Source organism: Erpetoichthys calabaricus, chromosome 11 (assembly GCF_900747795.2).
Source record: "Erpetoichthys calabaricus chromosome 11, fErpCal1.3, whole genome shotgun sequence".
Lineage (NCBI taxonomy): Eukaryota > Metazoa > Chordata > Cladistia > Polypteriformes > Polypteridae > Erpetoichthys > Erpetoichthys calabaricus.
Genome location: NC_041404.2, coordinates 154,370,364 through 154,390,135, shown reverse-complemented (window position 1 = coordinate 154,390,135; position 19,772 = coordinate 154,370,364). Strand labels below are relative to the sequence as shown.

The window sequence follows — 19,772 nt, the reverse complement described above, 5'->3', positions numbered from 1 at the left end:
TTTTTTTAAATAAAAAAAGTTATCAAAACAAACCCATACAAGTTAAACGTTGAGAAACAGCAACAACATATTTACACTGATAAGTACGTAGCAACTCAATGTATTCATGGATATATAGTCTGTATTAATGAATTGTTTTCAAATTAATCTCACTGTAAACATTTGCTAGACATAAAAATTGCTACTTTCAGAAACTGACCTTGCTTCAATATTGGTCGCATTTACTTTTAACTCCTTTTACATGTTTCCTTAATATGCATCACTTTTCAGAGAAAATCTCTCAAGTCAACTCACTGCATAAAATTTACTGAATCATCAGAAATGTTAGGTTCCATTACTGTACAACAGTTAGTGCTCCTTTAATGTCTTTTAAAGTACAAATCTTAAAAAGAAAAAAAAAAAAAAGAAAGAAAAAAGCTTTGTATATATTATGGATTTATTACCAATTAAAATTACACAGCAAAAATTATAAGAAATGGCAAGGTGCTGCATATAAGCAAGAAATGCAAACCTTAAATGTATATGGACATGGGGGCAATGCTAATTTTTTTTTTTTTTTTGAAAATTTAATGAAGAAATCAAAGGTTAATTTTGTTCAATATGAGCAATTTAACATTTTTTATTTGCTTCTAAAAAAGTTAGATGGCTGACAAATCTACCACAGTGTGTTGCTTCAATACATGAACTGTCCATGTTGACAATTTGATGGTTTGCACTTTTGACAATATGCACCATATATATAAATATATAACTGGTAACAGCACCTAAAAATGTTACGTATGCACATTACATATTGTTAACCAACAACTGACAAAAATTAAGGATTCCAAGAGGCTATTCACGGAGGAATAATTTTGATACTGTTGCTTTGGAGCACTAAATACACAAGTGAATCCAATAACGATTCCTGCATTGATTCTTGGCCAAATATTGATTATTAACCATCATAGCACCACGCCACATTTCAAACAGATTTAGCAGCTTTATCAGACCAATTAAACCCAGATATTCCCACAAACCTCCAAACTGGGACCAAAACAGAAACCTCTACAAAAGCTGTGCAGCTGCAAGAAAAAACAAACCAACAAATCTCCCAAAGGCTTCGTACTGTACCTAACAAATCGCCATGTCGAATGTGACAGTTATTACCTTGTAATAATGCTGACACATTCTCAACACAGTCAAAACATTGAAGGGTAATATGTGTTTACATAAAAAACATATGATACCCTTTGTAATTACATGTAAGGTCACTTTAGCCTTATAACTTGTCAAACTATAATGATTGTTCTAGAGAAAAAGAAATGTCCTTTACTTCATAACTGGGAAAACAGCCATTATTAAACAGAACATAATGTGACAATTATTTTTTTTTATGGCAATCATTATTGAATTCACTCATTTTAACCAATGAGAAAAAAGGTTCTGATGGCCCTCTTTTTTTTTTTTCTTTTCAAGAAAGTGTTGAGGATTAAGTGGCATTTAAGCAGCACAGTGCACGTCAAAGATCAAGCTCAGATCATTCGATTGCGTTTATGAGTTGGTGAATCTATGATGACATCACACTGGGCTGAGGTCCGCTTCCTAGTGCCACCATTGTCCAAATGGAGTGCCATTTCCTCTGATATGAAAGTGTTTAAGTCCACATCGTGAAGTCCATTTCTTCTGCGGCTAGGATTAGAACCACTGCTTACATGTGTAGGAGATCCTGGTGTACTTGATCGCACACTTATACTTGCCATTGCACCACTAAGACCTGAAAAAACAAGAATGCCAATTAAATAAAATTAAAATCTTTTACATGACTTAAAGATGACTGGTGTTGAAATTCTTTAAAAGTGCATTATTTTTGCTGAATTGTACTGTTAAAGTCTAATCAATCTTATAATTCCATTTTAGGTAAGCCAAGCATCTGATACATGACAGTATTTACAGTGCCATCTTAAGGCAATTTTGTAAACATTTTTTCTCCAGAATCTGCATTCGAGCCAATTTCCAGAGTCCAATTATTATATTATATATACACGCACATATACATACACTACAGACATGTGCTCTTAAGAATAAAGAAGCATTTTACTAAATGCACTTTTGGCTCTCAGCTATGCTGGGCGACTACTGCTGAGTCATCATCTCACTCTCCAATTTATATCATATATACACACACACACACACACACATACTGTATATATAGAACATTTACCTGACCCATATTTTGCAAACATCTGTTTACTTTACAAGTACATTCACATTAGTAGTAGGGGCAATCTTCAGATATTCACCTAGTAATAATTTACTATAAAGCAGAAACACACAAATGGCTGGTGGTAAGATTATAACTAGAAACAACACATTTTTGCCAGAAAGGCCAAGACACACCATTTGGTAAAGAAGTCATCTCTCCCAAAAATTAGAACACTTGCATGCACTACTACCAAGCTGAAATAAATATTCTTTACGCCATTACAGACTTCACAGGGTTACTCAAACCAGAAAGCCTCCACAAAAGTGTTATATCCCATGTAACAAAACATTCAGAACATAAAATCCCTAATTCAACTATATTTAGCTTATGCAAAAATCATTACAGTTTCTACTTTTCCTAGTAAAATATCAGAACTTGATTATATTCACATTTTTCCAAACCCACTTGCTGAATGGTAAAACCTATTCTAATACCATCAGACACAAGTGGGAAAGACCAAAACGTCCCTTTCACTTGCACATACAGCCACGCCTGTCCAATTTACCATCACTGATGAAGATGCCCATTAAAAGCACATGCGTGTCTTTTTTAGAAGAGGGAATACAGACAGAGGGAAAACATGAGCCACACTAGCAGGAAGTGGAACAGAATCAGCAGTACTAATCTTGATACCACCTTCTCCCCATGCCAACAGCATTTCCTGTATCATCTCTGCTATGACAAATCAAGTTCTGATATTCATAAAGACTAACAAACTCCATTTCAGTCATACACTAAACATTAAAGTGGAGAAGGCATACTTCTTTCCAAACCTTCAACCAAGGCACTGTGTGTGAATTTAATGCACTGACCAGTATTTTAAAAAAAAATAATAAAAATGACCATAAGCATAAAAATGCAACAGACATTTGGATTCTGAAAAGTATATGTAGCCACATGTGGTAAGATATTAGCAGAGCAGCACTTTAATAGTTTTATGGTTTATCATCACTCTTTCTGGCAACAGAAGAGGAACACTTATTTCCTTTTACAGCTTAATTATTAACTATATTAAATGAATAAAGCATTTGACAAAAACAGGAAGTCAGGGATTTCTCCATGTAGTTTGCAAGTCATTAGTCAGCTTTTTTATTCTCAAGAAATAGTAGTTTAGCTATACCAAAACTAAATACATGACATTGTGAAACCCAAATCAACACACCAAAACATATTCAAGAGCCTTAAAAAGGGGGAAAAACAATTACCATGCAAGGCTATGGCTTCTCGAAAAGGCTGCAAATCAGTCTCTACAGATGAACTTGTTTCTGTTGAAGGTGCTCTATTTGGTGACACTACAGTTAGTCTTGGAGGAGCCCTAGTAGTCCTTGGAGGAGGAGCTTTCCCACACAGGAAGCTGATTAAGTCCTCTCTACGAATAGTTCTCCTACGCTTTTTCACCCATGCCAACACATCCTTGTTCCTTCGTTGATAACCAATTTGAATCCCTAAATCGTAACTCCTTTGATGAGCCTCCACGCTTTCTGCAAAAAAAACAAAACACATTTCATGTAAATGTACCATAAATGCATCAGGCATTACTTACCATAAAGTCTGTAACTGAAATATGTATCTATGTAACTATATGAAAGTCAGAGCGCTTGATTTAAAGTATTTTTATATGATTAATCAAATAAATACAACAACTTTGGTTTTATGCTTTTACGAATTCATGTGAAATTTTAAACAAAAACATTGAGCAACATGTTTCTGGAAATTCTTCGTCTGGTAGTACAGTCTTTTCTTATCCCAAAATAGGAATATTTTGTGGTTATAAAAGCATTATAAGCAACAAAAATGACCAAATGCTTGGAAAGGCCAACATCATAAACACAAAAGAATACCCACATTCCAGCACAACAAAATGTGTGCTCCTTGAATACATCTCTCAATGAAAAAGTACAACTGCAGAGCATGTTCTCCAACATTATATCAAAAGTTGGATCAAGCATCACAACGGCTACCAATTTTGCTTAGATCAGTTAAATAAAAAAAAAATAAGTAGGTGAAAAATTTAAACATTTTTTTTTTTTAACATATTTAAAAACATTTAGATCATGTTTACTTTAATAAGTTGTACTTTCAAAAATAAACATGGCACCAATTTAAAAATCTTCCCTTTTGCATGACTGAAACTACAATATTGAAATGAGGCATCCTGTTTCAAGACACCTAGTCATTTGCATTCATACTTGACCAAGAAATTGAGAACAGCTTACAGTGTAAAGACAATGCTTTGGACGGAAAATATTTTCATTTTATTGTTACCTAAAAATATACTTTCTTAAACTACAACAGACAAACTGTGCTTTAAATCAAGCTAATGCCTTGCTCAGACTCCCAGGAATAAATGCAGAAATTAGGCATTTAATTAAAATACATACATTATAAAAATAAACTGCCTCAAGTCAGTATGGCTTCTATTACAAACACCAATTGTAACAAGAACTGGACAAGCTCACAATTAGGCAAACACTTAAAAAATGCACTTTTCTATATTAAACTGCAAAGTGCTACATGCAGGCAAAATGGACATCAATTACAACATAGAAGATGGGAGAAAACTGTCATACTGGAAGCAACCACTAAAAAGGATTTAGGGGTTTACACTGACAACAATCATCTAATCAATGTGCAAAAGCAATTAAAATGGCAAATAAATTGATTTATATTCAACAGTTTTTAAGATATAACCTAAGGACAATATGCTTAGACTATATAACGTACTGGTGAGGCTGCACCTGAAGTATTGTGTACAGATTTAATCCCCACTCTACAAAAAAAAAAAAAAAAACACGATACCAGGACATGCAACTCTACAGAGGAAAGCAATCAGGTACATCTGAGACTTAAGGACATGTCGTACTCGGACAGACACATAATTAAACCAGTTTAGCCATTAGGAGCACAGACTGAACAAGGACCTAATCCAAGTCTTCAATTCTCTAAAGCATTGATAAAGTAGATCTAGCAGAATTCTTTCAACTTAAGGGTGAATTACGTACACAAAGCCACGTGTGAAATTAAGGGGAAGTGCATTTAAGACTGAAGCCAAGAAGCACTTCATTACATAAACAGATGTGGGAATCTGGAACAAATCAAGACCTGGGGCTAAAGCAGAAAGGTGAACAACCTTCAAGTATCTGGATGAGATACTGGGAGAGCTTAGCTATTAGCCAAATAAATGCACTTGGTCTCCTTTTGTATGTCAAATTTCTCAGGTACTACATGAACTAATCGCATATGACCATGTTATGTCCTTATGGAACCCTGAAAATGTTTCATCAAAGCTTAGGACTTGAGCAAACCAAAGACATGACAACATTAGTTACGTATGGTAGTGTGGCATAGTGGTTCAGGGCTTAAAACTTTTAAACTTTAGACATTAAAAACCTGAGGTTGTGAGTTCAAATCCCGCTAATGACACTGTGTCACCATGTGTAAGACACTTCACCTGCCTGTGTTCCAACTGAAAAAACTAAAGAAATGCAATCAATTCTCTCTTAAATACTACAAGTCACCTTGGATAAATGCAGTAGCCAATTAATAATAAAGATATGGTGGTTACCAGCTGTCACTTGACAAGACTGAATGAACATAGAGAAGCTATTTCGAGGCAAACATTGCACAAATGTCAAGTATTTAGCCACACAGGGAACTGCTGTTACATGATACAAATTCCCAAATAGAAATGATGGGAGCTGCACCTTAAAATCTTGCAACTCCATGATGTTTAAGAAATACAGTCCTAAATACAAAAAAAGTCCTGAATTACCTTTTTAAGTCACAAACTCTAAATGTTTACAAAATACCTGTTACACAAACTATAGCAGTAGCCATGAACCCTTCACAAGTTGGGAACAGTGATGATAAACAATGCCATCCAATACTGTTCCAAAGCTACTTGAACAGATGTTTTGAAGCTTAAGACTCAACCATTAGGGTGTTACTCTTTTTGCTGGGATTTTTTTTTTGTGCCCGTCATCCTAGAATTTTAGGGAAAATTCCACTGCCAGATAGAGAACATCACGGAACAAGTCTACAGCTGACAAGCAGGAAGAGAAATAATCCCAACAATTTGTAAACCTGACATTTTGATAGTATTGATTGGTACAGATGTTGTTCCTTGTTCTACCTACATTCCCTTTTGTAAAAATTACCTACTCCCTCTGTAATAACATTGTTATATTTATGATCTAAACATTGCCCGGGCAATACACAAGCCCACTTGACTTAAACATATACCCATTTCCTAAAGCCAACATCCTGCTGAAAATACAAGAATTACATAACAGAAAAACCCACCCCCAGTTGAACAACAATTACTTAGTTGACCCACACAGACATAAATAAATCCAACAATTACTTCACCTGATTTTTTAAAACGCAAATACCTCCTTCATGAACCCTTGAAATCTAAATCCTGTTGAGACAGCTCCCAATACACACAAAAACAAGTTGTTTGATAAGCAATCCGAACAGGCTTTCAGACATTACATTAAATCTCTTGGTATTATTTTACACCTAGAAACAGATAGATAGATACTTTATTAATCCCAATGGGAAATTCACAATACATCGCTTAAAACTGATTTCTAACAATATTTCTACAAACTACTTTAAGGAAACAAACAGCACGTCGAACTGTTATTCACCTAACAAAAAATTTTGATCTTTATGCTGTATTACAGATAAGGTGTGAGGAAAAAATCTGATGAGCATCAATGAGGATGACCTTCCAATAAACAATCGTGTTTTAAAAGACATCTCTGGTGCACCACTAAACTGACGGCTCTGAGCATCTGACGGAGCGCCACACCTTTTGTCCCAGCAAACTACCCGTAGGTGTCCTGTCTATTACAGGCTTTTCCTGGCAACAGCCGAGGCCGACCGTAACATTATCGTTGAGCGTATATCAGATAAAAAATTGGGGCACAGTCGAGGAATTATAACGAAACTACTAAAAATGCCATGGCTTGATACTGTCTGGTGCTGTTGTCTAAACCAGTACTAATGCAAAAGCCTCCAACAAACCACGTATTACAGACGTTTGGACAAAACTTGCTCTGTGACCTCTGGACAATTAAGTTCGAAAAATGGGAATGTAGAAGCGATCAGAGAAACAGTTACATTAAACAAAACGTTTACCTTTATAGAGATTGGTGACAGCCGTGGCAGCATTCTGAAAAGGCACCCAAAGGGAGAGTCCCTGCTGCTGACACACCCGATCTATTAGAGAAAACAGAATATTTCGAGTTAGTTGCTTATTTTAAAATGAAGTAGACACATGCAACACTATTAAAACGAACCCCCCACTTAACCTGCACCAGTTTGTCATCAATCTATTAGACGGAAGATTTCGCCATTTTGTTCCAACGAGTCTACGGACTCTACGGGGAGGGAGGGAGGGGGGCATTCAGTAGAGGGGCGCTATAAAAGAGATTAATTGCCTTGTCCATTTTCGTGAGCTAAAAGACAATCGAAAATACATCGCGGCACTACCTAACAGGGTGAGCTTAAGCGATCTATCAAAAACAAAAATCCCATTCGCAACGGAATAACCTTCGCCATTTTGTTTCTTTCTCATTTCCTAACAGTATTTTCCTTTGCGTTTAAGTGACAAAAAAAAACCCGAAGTCAAACGTAAATCAGACATTCCTGTAACAAAACACAAAAAACCCTTTCCTGTAACTCTGGGGTCAAAACCGGTTAAAAGCCCCCAGTCATGCGACTCCCCATCCACACCCATCCCGTCTCAAATGCGTCTACCAGCCATCGGATAGGGCCGTGCGGTGCCTTCGCCATTTTGTTTTACGTCGGTATTTGTTATTTTTATAAGTCACTTTTTAATAAAAACTGTATTTGATTATAGCAACTGTAACCGCAATTATTCGCTTCGCTGCTACAATCTGCGTTGGGTGGGTCGGCGTAATTTCCGTTTGACAAACGAGGAATGCGCATATCTCGATTACAGTTATTTCTGTCCGGAGACTCCTCCCAGGACATCGCCATTTTGTTCATTTCTTACTTTAATGTTTTCTAAATAAAAACATTGTTTTGATTATTTCAATAAAATCGAAGCTGTAGGAATCAAAATATGATGTATGCTGCGAACTGGACCAAACCAAATCTCACTCGGAAAACAAGTCCGGTGAAAATCCCTGTCGCCATTTTGCTGCGCTTCACCCGCAACATAATAAAAGAAATGTTTTTAAAGGATTCCTTTTAATAAAGCCGACTTTCGTTGTAGCTCCACTGAGCCGGATACGTGTTAAAGGACTGCAACTAATATGTTTAAGTAAGTTAAACTGGACTGTGGATACAAAGAGAGGTTAAAACATCGTCGACGTTAGTTCTCCCGGACCTTTATAGAGCTGTGCAACTGCTGTCGCCGAGTTCTGAAAAAGATGCCAGAGTTTCTGCGGACTCTGCTCGGCCTCCTCCTCGTTCGTCTCCTCTTGGTCGGCCTCGGCCAGGCACTGCCTCTCCCATTTCGAGAACCAATGCTCCGGGCCGTGCTCCTGGATCTCCGACTCCCCCTCCTCCTTTTTATCCTCCATTGCAGGGGTTTAATCGTTTATAAGGTTTCTTTTTTTCCTCCTCTCCTTTGTCTGATTTAGTTAAACTTTCAAAAACACACGTAAAAAAACGGGTTTTCTTAAGGACGTGGTGGGATCATAAAGGAAAAATTCTTCATCGATTCATTGACATCTATTGTTTGGCACAACTCGTACACAACCTAACTTTCGCCGCAGACTCAAACAAACTGAGCGATTTCAACATCAGCCCGACTCTATACACTTGGAACAATCTAGCCTGCTACGTCTTTTGCCCCCACCCATGCAACACAACGATTGACTGCGAGACAGATAACGCCCTCCCATCTTGGCGTGAGATTTGGTTTTGAACTGAAAAACGAGATCTAATTGGCCAAATGTAACGTCCTTAAAATACGTCACGAAGGAGACTACTGCGGCTTGCCTGCTGAAGAGGTGGAGAGGAAAGGGCGGAGCAGCCACTCCACGCAGAATCGTTGTCGCTGAGCCTTTTTTTTTTGTCTATTGCCACTGTGTCGTAGTTATGTCGTCAGGTGGCCGGTAGTGACGCTATCTGGACGCCGGTGAGAAACAACCGTACCACGTGCTTCTTTTCAGCTGTGTGGCGTTATCACAGGAATATCGCTGTGTGCTCATCTCTGTAGGGTTGCGCTGGAATCAGCTGAGTATTTAAAAAGAAACAAAACAACTAAAGGAATGTGTTTGTTGCTTTCTATTAAACAAGTTCAAAAAAAGATGATGAACGTGTAAAAAGGTTTAATAATAACAAAATTACAAATGCTGACGCAGCAGTTAGGAGCCCTTCCTTACCTCCCTTTAAATACTATAACAGAATCGCTTCCTGTGAGCTGGAGTTGTGATATTGCCTTGGAGAGAGCATAATCGCAGTCAGAACAGCGGTATCAAGAACTACCTCCTTATAATATTTCAAATATCAAAAGGGATTTTTGAGATGCAGACAATTACTATCAAATTTTCCACGTATTCAACGTAGACATCTCCACAGCAGAAGAACTTCTCAGTTCAGAACACAGAAACCGCTGTAAAATGCAGAAACAGACTTTGACATAGTCGAGTGAGTATTTCATATGTTGAGCAAGTTTTTGGACTCGATATATCTGTCTGGATTAAATTATTATATTCCATTTCCATTTTATATTCCATTCATACATGTTCTTTTCTTTTTTTGTCGAGTCAGTATTAAAATAAATTAGTAAAACAATTTGCCCATTAACATAGAATCCATCCATCCATCCACTATCCATTATCCAACCCGCTATACCCAAACTACAGGGTCACGGGGGTCTTGCTGGAGCCAATCCCAGCCAACACAGGGCGCAAGGCAGGAAACAAACCCCGGGCAGGGTGCCAGCCCACCGCAGTTAACGCAGTATAAAAACAAACAAAAAAATTATTTACATACAAGAGTCACAATAGCTGAACCGTTACGTGAAAAACGGATTCAGATCTTGCTCGATTGTATTGCCTTTGTGTTTTTACTAGTTTTTCTTAGTGCTATTTCTAACATTTTAACGCCCATAGAGAAAAATGTAATACAGGTGCCGGTCATAAAATTAGAATATCATGACAAAGTTGATTTATTTCAGTAATTCCATTCAAAAAGTAAAATTTGTATATTAGATTCATTCATTATACACAGACTGATGTATTTCATTTGTTTATTTCTTTTAATGTTGATGATTATAACTGACAACTAATGAAAGTCCCAAATTCAGTACTGTATCTCGGAAAATTAGAATATCAATTAAGACCAATGCAAAAAAAGGATTTTTAGAAATGTTGGCCAACTGAAAGGTATGAACATAAAAAGTTTGAGCATGTACAGCACTCAATATTTAGTTGGGGCTCCTTTGGCCTGGATTACTGCAGCAATGTGGCATGGCATGGAGTCGATCAGTCTGTGGCACTGCTCAGGTGTTATGAGAGCCCATGTTGCTCTGATAGTGGCCTTCAGCTCTTCTGAATTGTTGGGTCTGGCGTATTGCATCTTCCTCTTCACAATACCCCATAGATTTTCTATGGGGTTAAGGTCAGGCGAGTTTGCTGGCCAATCAAGAACAGGGATACCATGGTCCTTAAACCAGGTACTGCTAGCTTTGGCACTGTGTGCAGGTGCCAGGTCCTGTTGGAAAATGAAATCTGCATCTCCATAAAGTTCGTCAGCAGCAGGAAGCATGAAGTGCTCTAAAACTTCCTGGTAGACGGCTGCGTTGACCTTGGACCTCAGAAAACACAATGGACCAACACCAGCAGATGACATGGCACCCCAAACCATCACTGACTGTGGAAACTTTACACTGGACCTCACGCAACGTGGATTCTGTGCCTCTCCTCTCTTCCTCCAGACTCTGGGACCTTGATTTCCAAAGGAAATGCAGTACTAGGGTGCTGTACCGTGTTAGCCATTATGAATGTAGAGAAAAGCCAAGCAAAATGACACCTTTTATTGGCTAACTAGAAAGATTACAATATGCAAGCTTTCGAGGCAACTCAGGCCCCTTCTTCAGGCAAGATGTAATCAACTGCAAAATTTACTTTCATCAGGGAACATAACTTTGGACCACTCAGCAGCAGTCCAGTCCTTTTTGTCTTTAGCCCAGGCGAGACGCTTCTGACGCTGTCACTTGTTCAAGAGTGGCTTGACACAAGGAATGTGACAGCTGAAACCCATGTCTTGCATACGTCTGTGTGTGGTGGTTCTTGAAGCACTGACTCCAGCTGCAGTCCACTCTTTGTGAATCTCCCCCACATTTTTGAATGGGTTTTGTTTCACAATCCTCTCCAGGGTGCGTTTATCCCTGTTGCTTGTCCACTTTTTTCTACCACATCTTGTCCTTCCCTTTGCCTCTCTATTAATGTGCTTGGACACAGAGCTCTGTGAACAGCCAGCCTCTTTAACAATGACCTTTTGTGTCTTGCCCTCCTTGTGCAAGGTGTCAATGGTTGTCTTTTGGACAACTGTCAAGTCAGCAGTCTTCCCCATGATTGTGTAGCCTACAGAACTCGACTGAGAGACCATTTAAAGGCTTTTGCAGGTGTTTGGAGTTAATTAGCTGATTAGAGTGTGGCACCAGGTGTCTTCAATATTGAACCTTTTCACAATATTCTAATTTTCCAAGATACTGAATTTGGGACTTTCATTAGTTGTCAGTTATAGTCATCAACATTAAAAGAAATAAACATTTGAAATACATCAGTCTGTGTGTAATGAATGAATCTAATATACAAGTTTCACTTTTTGAATGGAATTACTGAAATAAATCAACTTTGTCATGATATTCTAATTTTATGACCAGCACCTGTAGAAGCTCTAACATTCTGAAATTTAGACTTATGTACTGTATGTGATGTTTACTTGGTGAGGAAAGCCCATTTCCTATATTTTCTATCACTTTAACTTCAAATTTATAAACAGAAAAAATAACTGAATTTAAACAGAATAGGGTAGATTTCTTTAGTCGCTCGAGAAAGTAATATAAATATATCCGAAATATTTAACAATAGGTGCAGCAGTAAAAAAAGTTGTGAGAGATATTAATCTTACCTTTTATAAAATCTACTCTTTAGAGATGTATTAATATTATAATTCTGAATTTATTGTTTATTTAGGTAAGATTGGTTTATAAATTTGAAGTGGACGTATTTGACGTTATTTGTTAGAAAACATTTATATGGCACACACCAGGCTATTTTCCGATTTATGCTCCCAAATGGAACCCCATTTAGTGACAGAATTGGATCATTTTTCTCAGTCTGTTAATCTGCATCCAGCCCTGCAAGAAGGTCCTCCAACTTTCAAGGAAAACCTGGGGGCTGATGGCAAGATTGGCAGTCCAACAACTGTAAAAAAAAAAAAACTCACACTATTAAGTGTGGTGCTGAGGTGTCACCCGTTACATGGCTGCAGTCGGATCTTAATCCGGGTGGTTCGTCGTGTAGTGGGTGCGGCAACGCGTTGTAATAGATAGATAGATAGATACTTTATTAATCCCAAAGGGAAATTCACAATCATAATCAGCGCATGCTCCCAACCTCTCATGAGAATATAGGTAGTGCGATTTTGTAAGTCATTACATCCATCCATCCATTTTCCAACCCGCTGAATCCGAACACAGGGTCACGGGGGTCTGCTGGAGCCAATCCCAGCCAACACAGGGTGCAAGGCAGGGAACCAATCCCGGGCAGGGCGCCAACCCACCGCAGTAAGTCATTACAAAATAGTGGTAATTGTGTAAAAAATCTTAAAGATTAGCTCTAATATTATGCTGGTTTCTAAATTCTTGGTAAGAGTATAAAATACTGTCTTTATTAAAAAAAGTCAGACAGAACGTGGATTCAGACAGTGATCTAATCACTCACGATCATTTTGCATTTGCTAACTAACCTTAACAGTAGAGGTTCAAGTGTTTGTAAGCGAAGAACATGAAACAAAAAAGTCTGTCATTATGCAGATGGAATTGTGCTTTACATTACTCATCCATATTTTTAACTTCCACATTGACTTCTGTAAAAATATTGGAGAATTTCTACATAAGATCAGCGTTCAGCATTAATATGATTAAGATGATATTTCCCTCGAATAGAATTACAGGTGAATTAAAATTTGATCAAATTAATTTTCTTTACCTGTTTTGAGAAAGTCATATGACTAGAAATCATAATTACAAAAGGGGAATGTTCCAAGGGGAAAATTTGGATTTTTACAGAAGCTCTTTAGATAGATAGATATTGTACAGTGTGAACACACAACAGAATGACTAAAAAGAAAGAAAAATTTCTGACTTGGTAGTCACAGTCACAGTGAGGCATTATACAGGCGTATTGTTTTTAAATGGCTTGTTGATTCAGTGGGCCCTTCTTGAAGCGATGTTGCCAGCCCAGCACACCACAGTGTAGAAAATCATACAGTGCATTACAGAGTTGGAGAAGGTGTGAAGTATGTCACTACCCACATTAAACGTAGCCTTCTAAGAAAACAGAGCCTGCTATGCCCATTCTTTTATAGTTCCTCTGTGTTACAAGACCAGTCCAACCTGTCATTGATGTGGACTGCCAAGTACAGTATACTTGTAGGAATGGACCACCCCTATTTCTGCTTCCTGAATAGTGACTGAACATGACTGGAACCCAGTAAACAGAACCATTTCAATTGTAAATATTGTAATTTTACATTAGTTAAGATAATATTAATAATAACAATTAATTGGAACAATAAACAATGAACTCTTAATAATTCATTAGTAATTTTAATAATTTAAATGATTTTTTCATAATAAATACCCTCACAAACTATGTCTTTTTCATTACATTCCAATGTATGTCTACATATCCTGCAATTGCAATTAACCTTTCTTAAAACATTTCCATTATTACATACCTTGCATACAATTATGTATTCTAGCTTTGATAAAGATATGAGTATCACCACATTTTAAAAGTGCTTTCAAAAGAGGGCAACCATAGATAATCTGGGATAACATTGGGCCAAGATAGTACCATTAGATTTTGTGATTAATGAATGAAATTCACTCCTGGATAAAAATTAATTCATCATCAAGTTGAGCAAATCGATCTAAAATTGCATATATCTGTCTAGGTTCAGACTATCCAAAAATGTACCCAAGTCAAGACCCTAATTGTGAACAATGCTTTCATTTATCTACTTCAATGAGTGTGTGTGCATGCTTTTTAATAACCTGGTTATTCAAAGAAACTAAGTTTCCAAAATGCCATTAATGGCATACCCTTATTACATTTAGAGAAACCAGATTATCATATGTGGGTTTCTCCACAAGGAAATGTGTTAAATCTTAATTGTGTTACACTTATGGATTTTATGGTCTGTGCAAGTCTGTTGCACTCTGTTAGCCTGCACATGTCTTAGCTTTGCATACACATAAAGTGCTAAGCTCAGCAGCACAATCTCGGGAGCAGTGTTGGGAGTAACGAGTTAAAACTAACGTGCATTATGTAGTCCAATTACGTTTTAAAGTAATGAGTAAACTAATGCAGTACTTATTATATTGAAGTAGATATATCAGCATTATTTTCCAAATATTGTTTAAAATTATAGACCATTTTGCTATTTGATTTCAAAGTTAGAGATAAAATTGTAACCATACAATCAGAGCTTTTAGTCTCACTTTTACCATGGTCACAGCATACAAACTGGTTTAACTCTTGTTAAGGATACTCTGATCTCCTCTGATGCCACATATGCCACCATTACTGTTTCAACACTTAGTGGTGCTTTTGGCTTTGAAGATCATAGCATTCTACTATGCAGCCTTGAGTATTTAGTTGGCCCATCAAACACTGTTTTTAGTTGGAATTCTTTGTTTACTTACGAAATCATTTTCAACATGTGTAGAACTCTGAAGATAATACTCCTCCATTCCAGTTAGACATGGTGTCCCTCGTGGTTCAGAGCTGGGACCAATTTTCTTTTCTCTATATATGTTGCCTTTAGAAAGTTTAATTCAGAAATAGAGTATTATCTGTCATTTGTAAGCTAATGACACTTAGCTAAATTTACTAATTGAAAGCAAATAAAACTTCTTCAATTCCATCCTTGACTAACTGCTTTACTCATGTAAGCTGTGTATGAATTATAATCATTTTTATTGTTATGCATGCACGTTTGTGGATCACCCCCCAGGCTCATCTGAAACAGGTACTACCACTGTGGGCCAAGACGGGGTGCTTGTGCTAACCTTTTCCTCTGTTCTTCCCTCCACAGTACTAAGAAGACACCCAGTAAGGGCAACTGACTCTGCCCCTTCTGGTTTCCCGCCTCTAAAGCCTGCAGCTGCCAGAAGGAGGTGGTTAGTTGTGAACAGACTGCACTGAAGGATGGAGCTCCATACAACCTGAGAAACAGAAAGGTATCCCATTATTCTAGACTGGTGGCTTTTCTATTTTGGCTTTTTTTGTTGTTATTTTCACTGGCATGCATAGCAGCCCTTTTCGTTATATTTCCTTGGACTGAATTAAACAGGGACAACTGGGTTGGCACTCCAACATTTATTTGTGGGACTTGCATTACTTTACTTGACCACAGTATTTAAATTCTGAAAAAACTGAAGCTCTTTCAGGGGTAGTAACTTGCTAAACAGGAAGGCAATACTAAATAATGTTTGTCTTTTAGTTTATCTTAATAAATCCAAAGTTTAGATGTTAGCCTAGACACTATTTTAAAATTCAGTTGCCATATTTTTACACTTTCTAACCTTATTAATATTCCAAATTCAAGGTATAATCCACTCAAAAACAATATTTTATATATTAATTGCCCTATGTAGTTTGTAGTGATGGCAAGAAAAAGTTTTTAATCTCGTGTTCATGGAGAATGGATATAAAAAGTTTATAATAGACTGAGTGTCTATGGCGACCAATTCTGAACCTTAACAAACTGTATAAAAACATCTGTGGAAAAATCGTATTACTTGTGTTTTATAATTCAGATGTGAAATGATCACATTTCTTCTGCGTGCATTGCTCTGATTTTCCGGAAGTATTTAACAATATATTGGCAATAATGCTTGCGTTTTACATGTTGTGAGCATATGACTGGGACTGAATTTAAACCCCACAATATCTGAAAATGGCATGGCAGTATTCATGACAGTTAAATCAATACGCTTTAACAATTATGCAGGTTTGATGGTGATTTAAACTTTAGTCATTACTCTTACACATCATCTTTGAATTGCTAAGGACAATTGCACTATTAAGATGAATTCTTAATATGATGACTAAAAAGTTAGTTTGTTCCCTTCTTATGAGCAAAATTTACTATCTTAATGTGTTATTAGCAGGATGTTCAGACAGTTCATTTACTAATCTACAGTTAATTAAAAACAGGCCAGTAAAACTAGAACTAAGAAGTATAATCATATAGTGTAACTCCAGTTGTTAAATCACTTTTTGGCTTCCAGTTAAGTTTAACGATGATTTAAAGTCCTTCTTCTTTATGAAGTCATGATGATTTAGCCACCTCCAAGATAGATATCCTTTTTAAAATTCCAAGAATAAATAAAAATACTGCAGGTGGCAGAGACTTTATGTTTAAGACAATACAATCTGGATTGATTTTGCTTGAAGAAATTAATTTGCATTAAGTCATCTTGGCTGCTGCCTCATTACAGTCAGTCAGTAGTTAGTAGTAATCACAACATAATAGTAAATACTGAAAGAATTGATAGTTTATCCAAAAAAACACCTCCTCTAGTTTGGATTCACATCCACTTCACAGGGTAATTCTTTGGATTAGCTGACACCTCTGAAATGTATTCTATAACTCTGGAATTAGCACATTTTATTAGTGCTGGATGCTTGACTAGTAAATACAAAATTAGCATATATTAAAAGGTTAAAACACAAACACAATTTGTAAAATGATAAAAGACAATAAAAGATTAAATGAAAAGAAAAGACACTTGAGCCAGGGATGAAACCTTCACTATAGCATAAGAGAACATTACTAAAATGCAAATGTCAGCTACAACCAAAATGGTAAGTTCATATTATACATTTAGTTTTAATTTAAGATTACAGTATATGTTTTCAATTGAAATATTGAAAATTTCAGTTTAAAATATAATAGAGACCACCATACTTTCACATATGACCTTTCTAAAGAAGCTTATGCTTCACTCGTGAGGGCTGAGTTTCTGCAGCTTCTTCATCTTACATTATGCAAATGAAAGTGGAACTTGGGCATAATAAAGCATCTTTTACAGTAAGCACTACAGCATTGGCACTTCACAAATCAAGTGAGAAGATTTCAACACAAGAAAAATTAAACTAATGGCACTTAGCTTGACCCTTTATTTTATCTTTTATTTTTCTTTGCCGTCCTTTTTAACGTCAGTGATTCTTCTTCATTCTTTAAATTTCTGTCTACATCTTTAGATGATTGACATATTTGCTTTAACATGAATGTTTGAAGAGCTGCATAAATCACAACTATGGTTTCAAGTGTATAATTTATGCTGGCAGACTAAAAGAATAAGCCATGCAACCTTCATGTGGAGGTTGTAATAATATTAAATTGAGAGAGAGAGAGAGAGAGAGAGGGAGATGGAAACTTTTACATATTTAACTAAATGTATGAAGTACAGCAGTAGATTTAAAATTAGTCATCTATACTAATTAATAAAAGGCAAAGTCCTCACTGACTGACTGACTGACTGACTGACTGACTGACTGACTGACTCACTCACTCACTCAGTCACTCACTCACTCACTCACTCATCACTAATTCTCCAACTTCCCGTGTAGGTGGAAGGCTGAAATTTGGCAGGCTCATTCCTTACAGCTTACTTACAAAAGTTAGGCAGGTTTCATATCGAAATTCTACGCGTAATGGTCATAACTGGAACCTGTTTTTTGTCCATATACTCTAATGGAGGAGGCGGAGTCACGTATCGCGTCATCACGCCTCCTACGTAATCACGAGAACTAAAAACAAGGGAGAGATTTACAGCACGAGTCAAACGCGGGAACAAAGGTAAATGACGTTAATTTTTGAGTGTCTTTTAATACTGTGTAAGCATATATATTAACACATGTGCAATTAAACGTGTGCATTTACGGGGTGATTTCTCAGGCTTAAAAGCTCGCCTTTTATCAAACGCGGGAACAAAGGTAAATGACGTTGTTGAGTGTCTTTTAATACTGTGTAAGCATACATATTAACACATGTGCAATTAAACATGTGCATTTACGGGGTGATTTCTCAGGCTTAAAAGCTTGCCTTTTATTAAAAAGGTAAATGCTAACTGTTTTCATTCTGAAGGGCACAAACCACGTTAGATTTCAGCCGTTAAACGCGCAAAAATGTCGGTACACCAGAGAAATAAGCGCAACATATTATCAGTTGTATTGTATGCTTACAATACATATAGAAATGTGTTATTCGTTAACTAATATTATGGGATGGTGTTTTTCGACTCGATCCTTGATTTAAACGCTTGCATGTCTTGGTGCGTTTGCGTAGCTTATTGTCAATATCTTTACAGCTCTTTTTAAGACTTAATTTAAAAAGGTTTTCTTTTCTTCTTAATAAAAATTTAAAAGCAGTACTTCGCCGGTGCGAAGCACTCACTTCACTCCCTTACGGGAATCGAACCTCAGACGTCAGCGCTAGAGGCGAAGCCCCTAAAATTGCGCCACAGCGTGTGGTTCGTTTATTTGACAGCATGTAGATCGGGGTAATTACATTCACGGCATTCGTAGTCTGATTCACAATGTGATTGTATGGGTGGTTACCTACCAGGTAACGCTTATGGTTAGCCAGCAAGTCAGCTCGAAGTGATCACTCGAGTAAAGGCAGCTTCACAAAAAAACAGATCCTTAAGAAATTGTTATTGGTATATTTTCTCTCAATTTAAAAAGGTTTTCTTTTCTTCTTAATAAAAATTTAAAAGCAGTACTTCGCCAGTGCGAAGCGCGGGGATTTGAGCGACTGACGCATACACACATATTCATGAGTGCAGGTACTTCAGAAAGAAAGCACCGTGGTAACCTAAAGTTTAAATTAAGTTCATAGACCTACAAAAGGTTGCCATTGATTTCAGGCAAGATTGCTTTTATCCTGTACAACTGTACGTTGCATTCTCAAGAGTGTGCTTGCACAGCTTGGTCATATTACAACCGGAGTGCTGAACTGACAACATGGTATACAAACAGAACTATAACAATCGTAAAAAAAAAAAAAAAAAAAAAAGCGAAGAACCCTTGCATTTAATAAAAAGGCTCCTTCCTTGGCGTTCGTTTATAAAACAGTGGAAAAGCTGTGTTAAGGCTGCTTCACAAAAAAACTGATCCTTAATATATATATATATATATATATATATATATATATATATATATATATACAGTGGTGTGAAAAACTATTTGCCCCCTTCCTGATTTCTTATTCTTTTGCATGTTTGTCACACAAAATGTTT

General features: G+C 36.7%; 2 protein-coding genes across 2 annotated transcripts in view; one reads left to right on the top strand and one right to left on the bottom strand.

Annotated features, from left to right (window-relative positions):
* Positions 1-418: 418 nt before the first annotated feature.
* Positions 419-9,067, bottom strand: hapstr1a (HUWE1 associated protein modifying stress responses a). The gene is made up of 4 exons (XM_028814379.2): positions 8,607-9,067; positions 7,391-7,471; positions 3,451-3,726; positions 419-1,756 (listed from the first exon to the last, which is right to left on the bottom strand). Exons 1-4 carry the CDS (start codon positions 8,800-8,802, stop codon positions 1,515-1,517), a joined length of 795 nt encoding a protein of 264 aa, XP_028670212.1. The 5' UTR covers positions 8,803-9,067; the 3' UTR covers positions 419-1,514.
* A 6,498-nt stretch (positions 9,068-15,565) lies between these two features.
* Positions 15,566-19,772, top strand: part of usp7 (ubiquitin specific peptidase 7 (herpes virus-associated)) — a 115,265-nt gene continuing 111,058 nt past the window's right edge. The window contains exon 1 of the mRNA XM_028814377.2: positions 15,566-15,704. The gene's annotated coding sequence lies outside the window, so the exon portion shown is untranslated. The remainder of the gene's footprint in view (positions 15,705-19,772) is intronic.